We start from the raw sequence: 14,296 nt of genomic DNA, 5'->3' as shown, positions 1-14,296 counted from the left end.
GGATTATGTTAACCCCTAAGAAGTCAGAACTATTTCTGCTTCTAAAATCTCTTGTTGACAAGGTTTTCTTAATTCTGATGATATTCTCTTTACAAAGAGCTGAAAATCAATGGAATCAAGCAAGGGGAAACGCTCAGAACCTCTAGCACTCTCTTCCTACGATTGGGGATATACAGTCCCAATGGGATTAAAAGCTGAGCTCTCTATGCCTTCTTAGCTATGCTTTTAAATAGTCACTATAATTTCAAAGTAAAAACTTAGGTGTACAACAGGCATATGTACTGATCTCAAAGCAGAGCAATACAATGTCAAAGTACTAGCAACCTGAAGAGGCAGAAGAGATTCAAAATTCAAAAAAAACATAAACATGAATTGGAATGAAGCAAAATAAGGTAAAAAATGAGCACAAAAAAGTACAAGTTTCAATGAAAATTAACATTTTTTTTATAAGAAAAAAGAGCTTCATAAAAACTAAAAACACTTACAGCCATAAGTTTGAGTTGCATTACCTATTCCCATTAGTTTGGAATCAGATAAAGCTAACTTTTCAAACCAAAATTGGAGCATTGGGGATGGGAAATTGTCAAAGGTTACATGTTTGGTTGTCTTAGCAACCTTCATTAACATAGCTATATGGTATAAAGGCCAAGTTCTAAAATTTGGTTTTGGTAACAGATTTGGCAATTCTTTAGAGTTGCTCCATATTTCCTATATCCCAAACCCTTGTGTTGCTACCTTATCCATCCCCTATTGTATTCCAAAAAGGATTGCTTCTAGAGTGTCCGGTATCTGCACGGTTCCAAAATCGATGGACTATATATGTCCATTCCTATGCATCCCAATGCTCCATCTTGCCTTTCCTAGGTGCTGGTTAATTACTCATGCACATATTAAGACATATTATTAGTTATTGGGATGACATTGCACAAATTTATTTTCTGAAATATTAGATTATTATCTGCATTTGGTGTTGGAGAATTATGAATTGTAGTTTCATTTTCATGTAGTTTAAGATTTCCAATCCAGTGGTTAAGGCTTTTTAACACCTTAAGGGGGTTAGGTGTTTTTTGTTGAAAAGCTTTCAGATTTCTTTCCTACCAAATAAAATAACAAGAGATAATAAAAACGGGAAGAAACCATTTGGATTTGGATTTATCCAAAAGGGATTCTAGGTTTTGACACCAACTCAAAATTGACAAGTCTCTCCAATTTTCAGTTCGTAAGCCCAATGGTCCAACATCATGTATTCTTTTGGCCCAATCACATGATATAAAAACATGCCAGTTGGTTTCACTCGCAGCTTCACAGAGAGCACACTCAGATGAACAGTTAGACCACTGGGCTATTTTTTTTATCTGATTGGTAGATTGTCATGCAATAACCGCTAGAAAAGGAAAAAAAAAACCTTAAAATTTGGGTGTATAGGTAATTCCCAGTAGAATTTCCACCACTCAAAAGAAAGGTTCCCAAAATAAAAGAAGCGCCTTTTGATTATCTCATAAAAGGTTTTTTTAACTGTGAATTCTCCATTTTGGAGAAAGCAAAAAGCAAAAAGCAAAAAGCAAAGAGGACCATGAGTCGTCACGGTTTGACAAGGTTATTGGTGTTGAAATAAAAGAGATAATGTTAGGATGAGTTAGAAATATCTCCTTGTTGATGCTTTGGGTATTGTTGAAGACTTCTACGACCATTGCTTGATGTGGCCACATGGAGAAATCTTGTGTGGATGTTGGATCTGGCACTTGTATTGGTAACCATGGATCAAACCAGAAAGAGGTTTGTGTTCCTATTTCGATCTCTCACTTCACTATCTTTTTTAATTGAGGAATTATAGTCATAAGGCTATTCCAGATCCATGATCCTTTCTTTGCACTAACTTTAGGGTAAAAAAGAGATTGATTTCTGAAATATCTTGCTTTTAGGATACAAATCCACAACACATCATGTTGAGCTAGTATCCTCCATCCTTGTTTTAGTAACAATGTTGAATTGTAGTCCTCCATCCTCTTAAACCCCATACCTCCCAAGGCTTTTGGCTGGCAGTATTTGCCCCCAAGCAATTAAGTTCAGTTGTTTCTTCTTGTTTAGCTGACCATTCCAAAATCTTTGACAGATGGCATCTATCTTTGTACATAGTGTCTTTGGGAATTTCAAACATTACATTTGGTATTGCGCCATAGATTGCAGTGCTGCTTGCATCAGCACTCCTCTTCCTGCGAATGAGAGATTTGTTGCCTTCTAGCAAGCCATCTTCTTGGTCATACGCTCGAACACATATTACAAAGTTTTTGCTTTTCCTTTCCTAGCCATCAATTTTGTTCCCAGATATGTTGTTTCGCCTCTTAATTATGGTACCCATAAAATAGATAGTATCGCATTTCTGTCATCTCTAGGCATATTTCGGTTGAAGTGCACTCCACTTTTATCAAGGTTAATCTCATGTCCTGTCAAATCCGAGAAAAGTTCCATTATTGCCTTCAAGGCCATCACTTCTATAGTGTCTGCTTTATAGAACAAGAATGTATCATTTGCAAAAAACAAATGAGTAATATCTGGTGCCCCTCTCCCTATTTTAATACCATTGATTAGGTTTATGGATTTATATTTCTCAAGGAGCCAAGACAAGACTTCCATGATTAAAAGAAAGAGGTATGGACTAAGGGGACACCCTTGTCTAAGACCTCTAGATCCTAAAAACCATGAGTAACGGGATCCATTCATCTTAATCGAGAAAGTGGGAGATGAGATTAAAATGTCAATTAATCTACACCATTTGTTATCAAACCCAAGGAAATGAAACAACTTGATTAAGATGCCCCAATTAGCCTTATCATAGGTTTTTGACATATCTAATTTCAAAGCAATGAACCCTTTTTTGCATCGGGTTTTTTGCATGAAATGAAATATCTCATGGGCCACAATGATATTATCTGTGATTTGTCTTTGTGCCACAAACGCACCTTGGTTTGGTGAAATGATTTCAGGGAGAAAGGATTTCAGTGTTTTTGCTAGGATTTTAGCAATAATTTTATAGAAAACATTGCACAAACTGATGGGACAAAAATCAGAGATTGATTTGGCATTTTCCTTTTTCGGGATGAAGCAGAGTAGAGTGTGATTAACCCCATCGGGGAGAACCTCATCCAAGAAGAAAGAGTTGACAAACCTTAAGACATCCTCACATATGACGTTTCAGAACTTCTGAAAGAAAAAAGCTTTAAATCCATCCATTCCTAGTGCTTTATGAGAACCCAATGAGAAAATTGCATTCTTAATCTCTTGATTGTCCGGTAAAATGGACAAGTTACCACCACCAAGATTAATGACAATTAACATGAAGATCAAATGAAGCATATACATAAACCGTTTTCATTCTACCAGAACCTCACCTGCTCTAATTTATTCGACAGTATGAGCAAGATCAAATAACACAACTGCAGAAATTGGAAGACCTCGTTGAAGGAGAATGATTTGAACCGTTTACAGAACAGATTCTTCAATAGAACTGCTACAGAAGCTAAATATCCAGAGAAGATCAAATAACACAACCACAAAAATTGGAAAGACCTTGTCGATCACAAGACCAAGCCAACAAAAGGCGACTTTTTTCTAAAAACAACTCCGCAGATCACACCTAATGAATAACGATCAATCAATCGCCAATAAGAGAAGATCAACTGAGAATATCCTAACAACTTGACGGAAGGTGGAGAGTCGAGCAGCTTTGAACAAAATGGAGGATAGCTCTATAGCAAGCAGAGGCAGAGCGCATAAACCCTAGATAGAGTGAGAGAGATGACTAAGATGAGATTTGTAACAAAGAGAAGAAAAACCCCCTTCGTCTTCCAAACCAAAAATAGCTCAGTTTTGTTTTGGTAACCAAAAAAGGGCGGGTTTATTTTGGTGGGAGAAATTTTGGGTAAATTCACAGCATTTTATCAAACTGCCACTACATGAATAAATGTCGCTAAAAATTGACATTCGACAGTGTTTAATAAAAAATGCCACTAAAAATTGAATATACAATGGCACTTTATAAAAAAATGCCGCAACAAATTGATATACGACAACACTTTATAAAAATGCCGCTATATTATTAACCCACTATATTATTAACATTTAACATTACATTGGACATACAATGGCGCTTTATAAAAAAAGCTGCAAAAATTTGATATACGCCAACACTTCATAAAAACACCTCTTTATTATAAACATTTAACAAGAAACATGATATATTACATTGAACATACAATGGCGCTTTATAAAAAAAGACGCAAAAATTTGATATGCGCCAACACTTTACAAAAATGGCGCTATATTATTAACATTTAACGAGAAAAGTGACATATTACATTGAACATATAACGGCGCTTGATATATAAACGCCACAAAAATTTTATTTACAATGGCACTTTATAAAAACACCGCTATGTCATTAACATACAACAGCACGCCTATATATGTTAACATACAATGGTGTTTTTTAAAAATGCCGCTATATCCTTACCCAAAGTGCCACCGTTGAACCCTTTTCTTATAGTGATAGAGAGAATATAGAAAGAGAGAAGAGGAATTAAGAGTAGAAAGAGAGAGTTGATAGAGACTAGCTGGAAGTGAAAGAGATAAGGAGAGAGAGAGAGAATAGAAATTGGTCTTGCTTGTGGTTTTGTGCGTGGAAGTGGAATGGAGAGTAGAGAGAGAGTACAGAGAGAAGTGGAGTGGAGAGAGAAGAGAGAGAACATAAAGAGGAGAAGTGGAGAGGAGAGAGAAGAGAAAGAGAAGAGAGGAGAGAGTAGAAAGTGGAAATACTACTTTGTGCGTGGAAGCAAGAAAGGAGAAAGAGAGAAAGAAGAAAGGGACAACAGCAAGAGAAGAGAATTTATGAAGAGAGAGAAAGTGGAGAAATTTAAAGAGAAGAGAGAGAGAAGGGTTGTTGGTAGCAATGAATCACTCTATAATGAGAAAATAATTCTCAATCTCAGAAGGGGCAACCACCCTTGGAAAGTTTCTGTCATTCTGAACAAGGAGAGGATAGAGAGAGAAAGTAAAGGGGAAACCTTAGTTTCCGCATGAACTGAAATAACAAGGATTATTTGAAATACAAGAGAGAAGACATATTTTTAACTGAGCCAAGATCAAGAGAAAAACATAGAACAAGAACAAGTAAGTGATATTGACTAACCTATGTATGTTATAAGTGGATGATTCCACTTAGTAGACAAGTAGCACTCACATGTTGATATAAAATCTATCTCATTTATTCACTTATGCAATCAATGGGAAGTGCATGATATATTGCTTTGTGAATAGAATAAAATTGCATGGAATTGAATGACAGCTTAAGAACTTGATTGAAATGCTTGAATTGAAATGATAATAGTATTCTTGAAATGTTAATTAGGAATTTGAAATGATGTTTATGTTTGTTAAATTCAAAATTATCATGCATGTTTTCTTATTTAAATGATGGGATTATATAAATTGTATCAAGTCTTATTTAGATAAGGCTAAGTGATAATTGAAATGCAAATGGTACATTGAAATGGATAGGATAATGTAATGCAAGACTCAAATTGAATGTAAACAGAGAAAAGAAAATGGATAAAATAATAAGAATAAAAAAAAATTTAATGGCTTTTGAAAGTCCTGGTAATTAGTGTATCCAAATGGGAGGCCATGAAGCAAGAATGAAAAGGGGAAAGATTAAGTCTGTATAAGGCCTTATGCCTAGAAGCTACTTCGGTGGTAAAGGGATAGAAGCCACTTCGGTGGTGAAGAGATAGAGCCATTTTAGTGGTGAAAAGAAATGTGCATCCTCTCAATTTGCTTAGGCTCAAAACTATAATGCCAAAGAACAAAGATAAAAATGTGTGAAAAAAAAAATTGGAATGCATAATACTATATGTCTTTGATGTGATAATTGATGCGTAAGGAATTGCCTGACTTACTTACATGGTTGTCTATATTGCTTATTGGGTCGCAAAGCTTATTATTGTAAATGTTGATAGGTCCCCAAATACATGATAAGGGCAAGGGTGTTACCACCCAACAACGCCTTTAAAGTAGAAGATGGAAAACCTTTTTCTTTTTGTTGCAACTGATGTTTGCTTAACTAGATTGTGAATGTATATATTTCCTTTGAGATTGTATATATTTAACTAGGTGCTATTGAAAATTTGAATGAACGGATAGAACCCTGAGATTGTGAATGATTTTCCGAGTGTATTTTTACTAGGTGCTTTGAAAATTTGAATAAAATCAGAAGAGAACTTTGGACTGTATACATATTATATGAGACAAAATTGTCAAATAGGTTATCTATCTTAGTCCTTGGAGGTATTTAGTTTGGTATTGTTTTTAATGGTTTTAAACAGGTTGATAAAGAGAGGAATTGTCATGTGCCCAGTTGAATGTCCATAATGTGGGCCCCACCAAGCTTTAGGAATTGGGGTAGTGACAATTGATGTTTGGTAAATCTTGTTCTTGAGAACGATTTTAGGTATGCTTTCTTAATTTGTAACATGACTTACAGGAAGAGAGACTCACCCATGAAGTCAAAAAGGAGTTAAAAGTTGTGTGTGAATGAAATTTGGGTCGAGTGTCCCTCTTTGTGCACCATTTTGAGACAGGCTTTTTGTTTTTGAAAACAACTAAGCAAATCAAAGTTTTTTTGCAAAAAACCTTCTTAAACACGAAAATTGGACCTATTTGTTTCCTAAAAATGAAAGGATAACCATTTTACTAAACATTTTTTTGGCTTTCTAGGAGCGAAAGAATGCCAAAAACTATTACTTGGCCCATTACCAAACGCGCCCTAAGGAGTTTTGACTGGGTAAATAGTGAATATCCTTTCCACCTAGCTTGTCCCTCCACCTACCCACCTACACTCACATAAGAGTGGGACCCACACTCATAAGATCTTCATGTGTCAAGCAAGAGCAATGTTGGTTCCACATTCATGTGTGTGTGGGTGGATGGGTGGAAAGGATCTTGACTCCTGAGTAAAGGATTATATTTTCTTTACATCTTTATACTATGTTCGTTTAAGAAGGGAGTCCACCTCTAACTCACTTTGTCAATATTTGGAGGTGGGCCTCGGCTTCTGAATGTATGGTGGAGAATGTGAGGATAATACATTCCTCTACCCTTATTTGGACTCATTTGTAAGCTTAGAGTAAAGAGTTTGGACACATTATCTATGTGGACCTTAACTTCCGTCATGTTCTACTTTCCCATTTTCACCATTGTACAAGTAGGGGGTTTCTCATCTTAATAGTTTTTAGAGTTGGGGATTCCACAGGTAGGATGGGTAGTGCTATGAAGTTGGGATCCTTTATTCATCGAGGTAGAAGAATGTGTGTCTTCCATGCCCCTTTATCACACATTTAGGAAAGAGGACCCACCTTTGAGTATCAATAAAGTGGACCATAAATACTTAGAGTTAGGCACTTCTCTTAAATGTGTGGTAAAGAAACATGAACTCAATCCTCTACCTATTGGGATAAAAAAAAATCCCGACTCTGTTCTATATACTATCCTGAGGAAAGATGATTTCAACGCATCTAATGGTTCACAGGGATGGACTACACACAACACCTCAAATACCCATGCCGGCCATGAGGTTTGGGGCCTAAATCTAATGTGAGGTGCAGCCTTGGTGAGCTCCCCAGGGTAATAGATCCCATTACAAGTAGTAGGACATAACACAAGCTATAGTAAGATGCAAAAATGCCGCCATTTTGACTCTTTAGTAAAGAGCCTCCTGAGCTAAAATATCAACATAATTCTATTAATGGTTGCATTAATTCCGATTCCATCGTGGAATGGAATCGTCTCCTTGGATTGGGAGCCCGCTTAAAGCAAGAGGTCTTTGCTTGCCTTGCTTTTTATGCAAAAAGGTTCAACTCCCAAATCGGAGTTGAGAAAAAGGAACATCTATAGAATCGTAGTTCATTAATTGTTTGGTTATTTAGTGTTGTGAACTAATTAAGAGCTAGTTGGGAGGAATCAATAAGAACTAACCTGAGATAGAGAAATCCAATTGTTCTTAAGCTCAACTAGAAAAACTGTTCTTATTCAATCAATCACACAAGCTCTTCCCTTTCATTATATGTCATGCTTCATCTTACCCAGAAAACCCTCAATGAGTTGGACTCTTCCAATAGAAATTTCTTTTGGTCAAATGGAGAAAAATCCCACTTTCACTCCATCAACTGGAAAACAATTTGTAAACCTAAGAGATTGGGAGGTCTTAACATAAAAAACATGAAAATGTGGAATCTTGCTCTTATAGCTAAAAGAGCTTGGGAACTTACCATTGGTAAGCAGTCAATTTGGTACAAATTAATGAAGGAAAAATACTTCAGAAATTGCAACTTTCTGCAAGCCACTACCCCTATTAATGCTTCATGGGGATGGAAATCCATTATCAAATCAAAAGACTTGATGCTACCTGGCATTATTAATATGGTAGGCAATGGCAATAGTGTCAATCCATTGATGGATAGATGGATCCCGGATACTCCTGCTCTTCAAGCTTCACTGCCACTTCAAGGTGAGTCCCCAAACTTAGTATCTTTCTTTATAGATACTGAAGTAGCTAAATGGAATGAGATCAAGGTTAGAGATTAATGGCCAAATGATTTGGCAGAAAAAATTCTTAGCATCCCATTATCACTATCAAATTGTCAAGACAAAATTATGTTGGAGAAAACATCAACTGGCATTTTCACAACTTCAGCTTATAGATTTTTTTTTCGAAAAATCATAATCAAAGTACTTCAATACCATGGCTTGTCTTATGGCACCTCCCACCCCTCGCCCCCCCCCCCAAAGTTATTCACTTTGTTTGGAAACTGCTGCATGGAAAGCTCGCCACACCTGCTTCTTTTATCTAAAAGAAGGTGTAGAATCAACGAAATTTGCTCACTCTGTTCACAAGAAAGAGCAACTATAAACCATATCTTCCTTCATTGTCACTTTTCCAAACAAGTATGGTCAAAGCTCAAAATTTGTTGGTGGAATCGATCCACAAACCTTATAGATTAGATTTCTCATTGGTTAAAATCAGCAAGAAGAAACAGTTCAGAAATGGAAGAACTCATACAACACTTACTTATGCTATGGCACATTTGGCTAGCTCTCAATAATGTTGTTCACTCTAGACCAGCCTAGCAATCCATATCATATGTGGAGATCTACTCGATCAATAGCTGCAGAGCATTTAGCTCTTCATCAGCATAGCAGATCAAAAAAAGAGTTCAAAAGCATCAAATGAAGAGCACCTCCTTTGCATTTCATTAAAATCAATGTTCATGGAGCTACAATCAAAAAGGGTTCCAACAACTTCCAAGTTGGACTTGGTGGTATTGCTCGTGATCACTTGGGTCACTCTCTCTTCAACTTCTACTGTAAAGGAGGAAATTCACAAGCCATACAAATGGAAGCTGCTGCAATTAGAGAAGGAATGAAGCTAGCTATCTCCCATAATCTAAAGAAAGTAATTATTGAAAGTGACAATGAAGCTATTGTTAGCCTGATAAACAACAAATCAAAGACTCCACCTTGGATGATCAGTCATTACATCCATGATATCATCAGTCTTTCCCTCACCCCCCCCCCTCCGTTGTTCTTTGGCATTTGCATTTTGATGTTATTGTTACTTTGTATCCCAGGGGCTTTTTTTTTAAATGAATTCAGTTATTCACCCAAAAAAAAAAAAAATTTGCTTCCATTTTCAAGGCCAATTTGACAAATCTATGGGTTTATGTGTTTGGGCATGAATCACCTAAAGATATATTCAAAGGAAATACATGACCCCGACTGATTATTACTAATGCACCCCGTACTCAAAATACCAACCAACAAACGCTACAATACAGCCCCCACCGAAGCCAAATCCCGATGATGTGGCATCTTTATATTTCTCAAAAACCCCAAAAACCATACTAATCCTTACATACCCTTGTCAAGGGAGACCCTAATTAACGGGAGAAAAAATAAGTAAACCCTTTATTCTCAAAAAAATAAGCACCAAATAAAGAAATAATGATTGAATAAAACTCAAATAGAAACCGAAGAGGAAGGAAAGCAACAACCAACGGAAGTTGAAGATCACCTAAAATACAAAATAAATGAAGTTAGGAAGGTGGGAAACCAAACGATTGGATTTCTCACAATCAAAATAAATGAAGCAAGGAAGGCGGAAACCAAATTGGATTTGGATTTTGCCCATTTCTTTAATTCAAAATAAATGAAAATGAGTGAATGGGGGAAACCAAATAGGATTTGGATTTTTCCCATTTCATTAATTCAAAATAAATGAAGTTTAGGGTAAAATTGTCATTAACGGTTTTTATAAATGGGGTAGCATCGTCTTTTGATTTCTTAATTTTAATGAAGGGCAAATTAGACATTACATATTTAAACTTAAGGCTACCTAACACCGTTATAAGGAAGGGGCCGGGGGCAATAGTAATTCAAAGGACGGTTTTATTGTATAAATCAAACCGGGGATATCCCTATATTCAAATATTTTTTAGTAATGTTGATTGAGGTACACATATCTTCCCTAGAGGAATGATGTAATTCTGTTTTCATGCATCAAACTTTGGAAATTACACGTTCTCCCTAGTCCAAAGCTGTTAGAGTTAAAATTTGTTGATCAAAATGCCCTTAAATTTAAGATAAACTTATTTTGTTAAAAATATTTTAATTCATTAGTTTTAAAAAAGAAAATCACTTCTCCGAGGAGCTAGTTTTGGGAGTGCTGGTGGACCTTGGCTGCCCCAAATTAGAACAAGGTTTGAGTTCAAGATTCATTCGGTTAAGATTAAATATTTGATTTAGGTCTCCAATATGTTACTTTCACTCACCTAGATATTGTCTACTCTGTGAACAAGGTCTGTCAATGTATGCATGTTCCAACTGATAACCATTGGTCCTTGGTCAAATGGATATTACGTTATCTAAGGGCACTACTCCCATGGTTTATTCATTGAAAAATCTATGGATATAACATTGTGAACATTCAGTGATGTTGATTGGGCTGATGGTAGTGATGATCAGAAATCTACAGGAGAATATGTTTTCTCAGCCCAAATCTCATTTCTTGGACTTGAAAGAAGCAATGCATAGTAGCTCGCTCATCCACTGAGGCTGAATATAATGTCATTCAAAATGCTTGCTTAGAATTGACTTGGTTACAGTCTATACTCAATGAACTCAAAATTGGCATCTCTACAACATCCATTTTATGGTGTGATAACATTGGAGCAACTTATCTGTATGTGAATCTGGTATTTCATGCTTGGACCAAGCATGTAGAAATAGACTTCTATTTTGTATGTGATAAAGTTGCCAAGAAGGAAATTACAGTCCGGTTTATTTCTACGAAAGACCAACTCACTGATATCTTGAACAAAGGAATAGTACTCACTTCATGTTTTGTCTTCATTCGGGAGAAGTTGAAGATTCGGAGTTCTAAATCTTCCACTTGAAGGGGGTGTATCAACCAAGATCCTCGTCATCTCAACACAATCCTCTATAGATGGCATAGTCTATCAAGATCCTCACCTCCTTAGCATGATCCTCTATAGATAGCATATTCTCATACTATATCTTACAAACCCTCTACAGATGGCGTGATATCCACTTTCTATTATTTCAAAAGATTTAAGCCACTTCAGTTCACAATCTTGACAATTGATATTTCCTTTGGTGGCACCTTTGTTATGTTTTGTAATTTACTTTTCCTTCCATACAATGTGTATTGTTGCATCTCTCAAGATTTATTATGGATAAAAGATGCACCTCTATGGTGCAGCAGGGATCTTGATCCAAGCTAATAGAGCCAGTCTAGCTGAACCCTACCATCTTGTAGATTATTATAACATGTAATAGACAATAATATAGATTAATGATATGTTTTTTTATTATTTTATAACAATGGTCAGGGCAGAGCCAGGATTAAATGTCTTACTCAGCCTGACTCAACCCAGCCAAACCCTATAGGCTCAAGGTCAGGGTTCTAAAACGCCAGCCCAATCTGAACATATTGCAACTTGCAACCCTAAATGATATATATATAACTCAAAATGTGGGTTTGACAACTTACGAACAATGAAAGATGCCCTGGAAAGGTCACCATGTAGTAGACAGGATTGAACCTGATGATCTTGCCGTATCCTTGGCAGAGCTTTAAGCCACTTTCTGAACCAAGAACCTAACAGCACAAAAATATCACAAATGCAATAAAGATTAGTGGCTCAACATGAACACTAAAGAACTCTCTTTTTTTGAGTAGTGACACTATAGAACCCACTTCGATATATTTATTGCAGTACTTGGGTCTTTGATTTCGAAAACCTACCCACTTCCTTTGTTGCGCACGCCGGCGGGAAAACGGGACAACAAGGGGCGGGAGCTGGCCATTTTGGGGGCCTGCGGCCCGAAAAACAAAGGAAATGGAAAAAAGAGAAGTTCTAGCATTTTTTTGGCTCTTGGGGTTTTATAGGACATTCGATTTTCATTGGTTTTGGCTAATGAATCGGATCTTACCGATCATTGGATTGCTTGTCCATCTTATTTGGCCCAGACCAAATTTTGAACCCAAATACAGATAAAACCAGATCGAAGACAACCCAATAAGGATTTGATTCTCTTTGGATTGAATAATATTAGACCGAACTGGTTTTATCAGTTTGATTGTGGGTTAATTTGATACCCCTATATAATGCTAACAAGGAGATGAGAGAAAAAGGAAATAATTGAAGTAAAAGTAGGACCCTTGACTAGTTGCACCAACTTTGCAAGTGCATTAAGTGCAAAGTTTTCTTCCCTAGGAGGGACACCAAAATTGAAATTATCAATTGGAAATTTTTCTTCGCATTAGATCAACACAACACAAACATGAGATTTGGAGTTCAGAAATATATTAAACAACGAAGGAAAATTTTCTTTCCATTAGATCAACACAAACATGAGATTTGGAGTTCATCAGAAATACATTAAACGACGGGAAGACACACAAACTACATTGAGGACAACATCAGAATTTCCACTACATAGGAAAGAAAGTACGTAAACAGTTAAAATGGTTGTAATGCTAAACACAGCAAGACTTGGTTTTGCTTAAGGAAGTCCACCTCCAGCTCCTCCACCAGCTCCACCACCAAATCCAGCTCCTGCGCCACCACCAAGTCCACCACCGCCACCACCGCCAAACCCTCCTCCGCCTCCGGCGCCTCCTCCGAGTCCAGCTCCACCTCCTGCACCTCCACCAGCTCCACCTCCGAATCCAGCTCCAGCACCACCACCAATTCCTCCACCACCTCCACCACCAAACCCTCCACCGCCACCACCACCAAGTCCACCTCCACTCCCTAAACCAGCTCCACCACCAAGCCCAGCTCCACCTCCAGCGCCAGCACCTCCACCCAAACCACCACCTCCCCCACCACCAAAACCACCCCCACCCCCACCACCAAGCCCACCGTGATGGTGATGAAACAAGTTCTTCTCCTCCTCAAATTTGTTCACAAGCTTCCTACCATGACTGGTACAAACAAGAACACCAAGAAGAAAAAGGAGAACAAGCTTACCAGTCATCCTTCCTTCTCAATCTCAACTCAATGATTACAACAGAACTGTGAGTTTGTAATGAGAAGCGGGGGATCGAAGGAGGGATTAAATAGAATTCTCTGAGAGCTGGAAAGTAAACGGGAGAAGTGGACAGTTGAGAAGACCTTAATGCCAATCCTACCCTACCCATCTGTTCATCTTCAACCCGTGTAGTTAATACGCGCCAACTGCCCCCCCCCCCCCCCCTCTCTCTCTCCATCTCTTCATCTTCAACTTTTGGGTTTGGTCAAGCTCTGCAAACCCAGTTCAGATCTACAGTTTAAGCATTACAATAATAGAAACTCTAAGGTTTTCCATTCCCATTTGCTTTCCCCACAACTGAACTTAAATTCTTGCTTCCAATTGCTTTCTAGGGTTTGATAATGACCAGGAGATCATGCATGGCTGGTGCTGATGCAAACATATTATGATATTAATGTCAAATACTATTCCTTTCTATATCGTATGTGGCTTTCAGTTGTTTCAACTTGCAAGAGAGGCAACGTGAGTGTGATGATCAAAAAAGTAGTTTCATACTCATTGAATACCATGAGCATCGTTTTGTTTATCCATTCTCCTTATTTGCTCCTTTCATCTACTTCCCTACACCTAATTTATTATGAACTTTCCCAGAAATTACATCTTATTAACTGCATTTCAATTTTGAATTTTT

At 37.2% G+C, this 14,296-nt stretch overlaps 1 protein-coding gene across 1 annotated transcript; it reads right to left on the bottom strand.

Annotated features, from left to right (window-relative positions):
- Nucleotides 1–12,927: 12,927 nt before the first annotated feature.
- LOC149002603 (uncharacterized) lies at nt 12,928–13,646 on the bottom strand. Its single transcript, XM_089138874.1, has one exon. It carries the CDS (start codon nt 13,609–13,611, stop codon nt 13,135–13,137), a length of 477 nt encoding a protein of 158 aa, XP_088995000.1. The 5' UTR covers nt 13,612–13,646; the 3' UTR covers nt 12,928–13,134.
- Nucleotides 13,647–14,296: the final 650 nt, after the last annotated feature.

This window comes from Hakea prostrata, chromosome 10 (genome assembly GCF_041222555.1).
Source record: "Hakea prostrata isolate BN-2017 chromosome 10, UWA_Hpros_2, whole genome shotgun sequence".
NCBI classification, from domain to species: Eukaryota; Viridiplantae; Streptophyta; class Magnoliopsida; order Proteales; family Proteaceae; genus Hakea; species Hakea prostrata.
The sequence above is the reverse complement of the archived record's forward strand: the minus strand, read 5'-3'. Positions and strand labels throughout refer to the sequence as shown.

Bases quoted from the DNA above. Each gene is read 5' to 3' on its own strand.
- LOC149002603 (XM_089138874.1), bottom strand. From the start codon at position 13,611: ATGACTGGTAAGCTTGTTCTCCTTTTTCTTCTTGGTGTTCTTGTTTGT.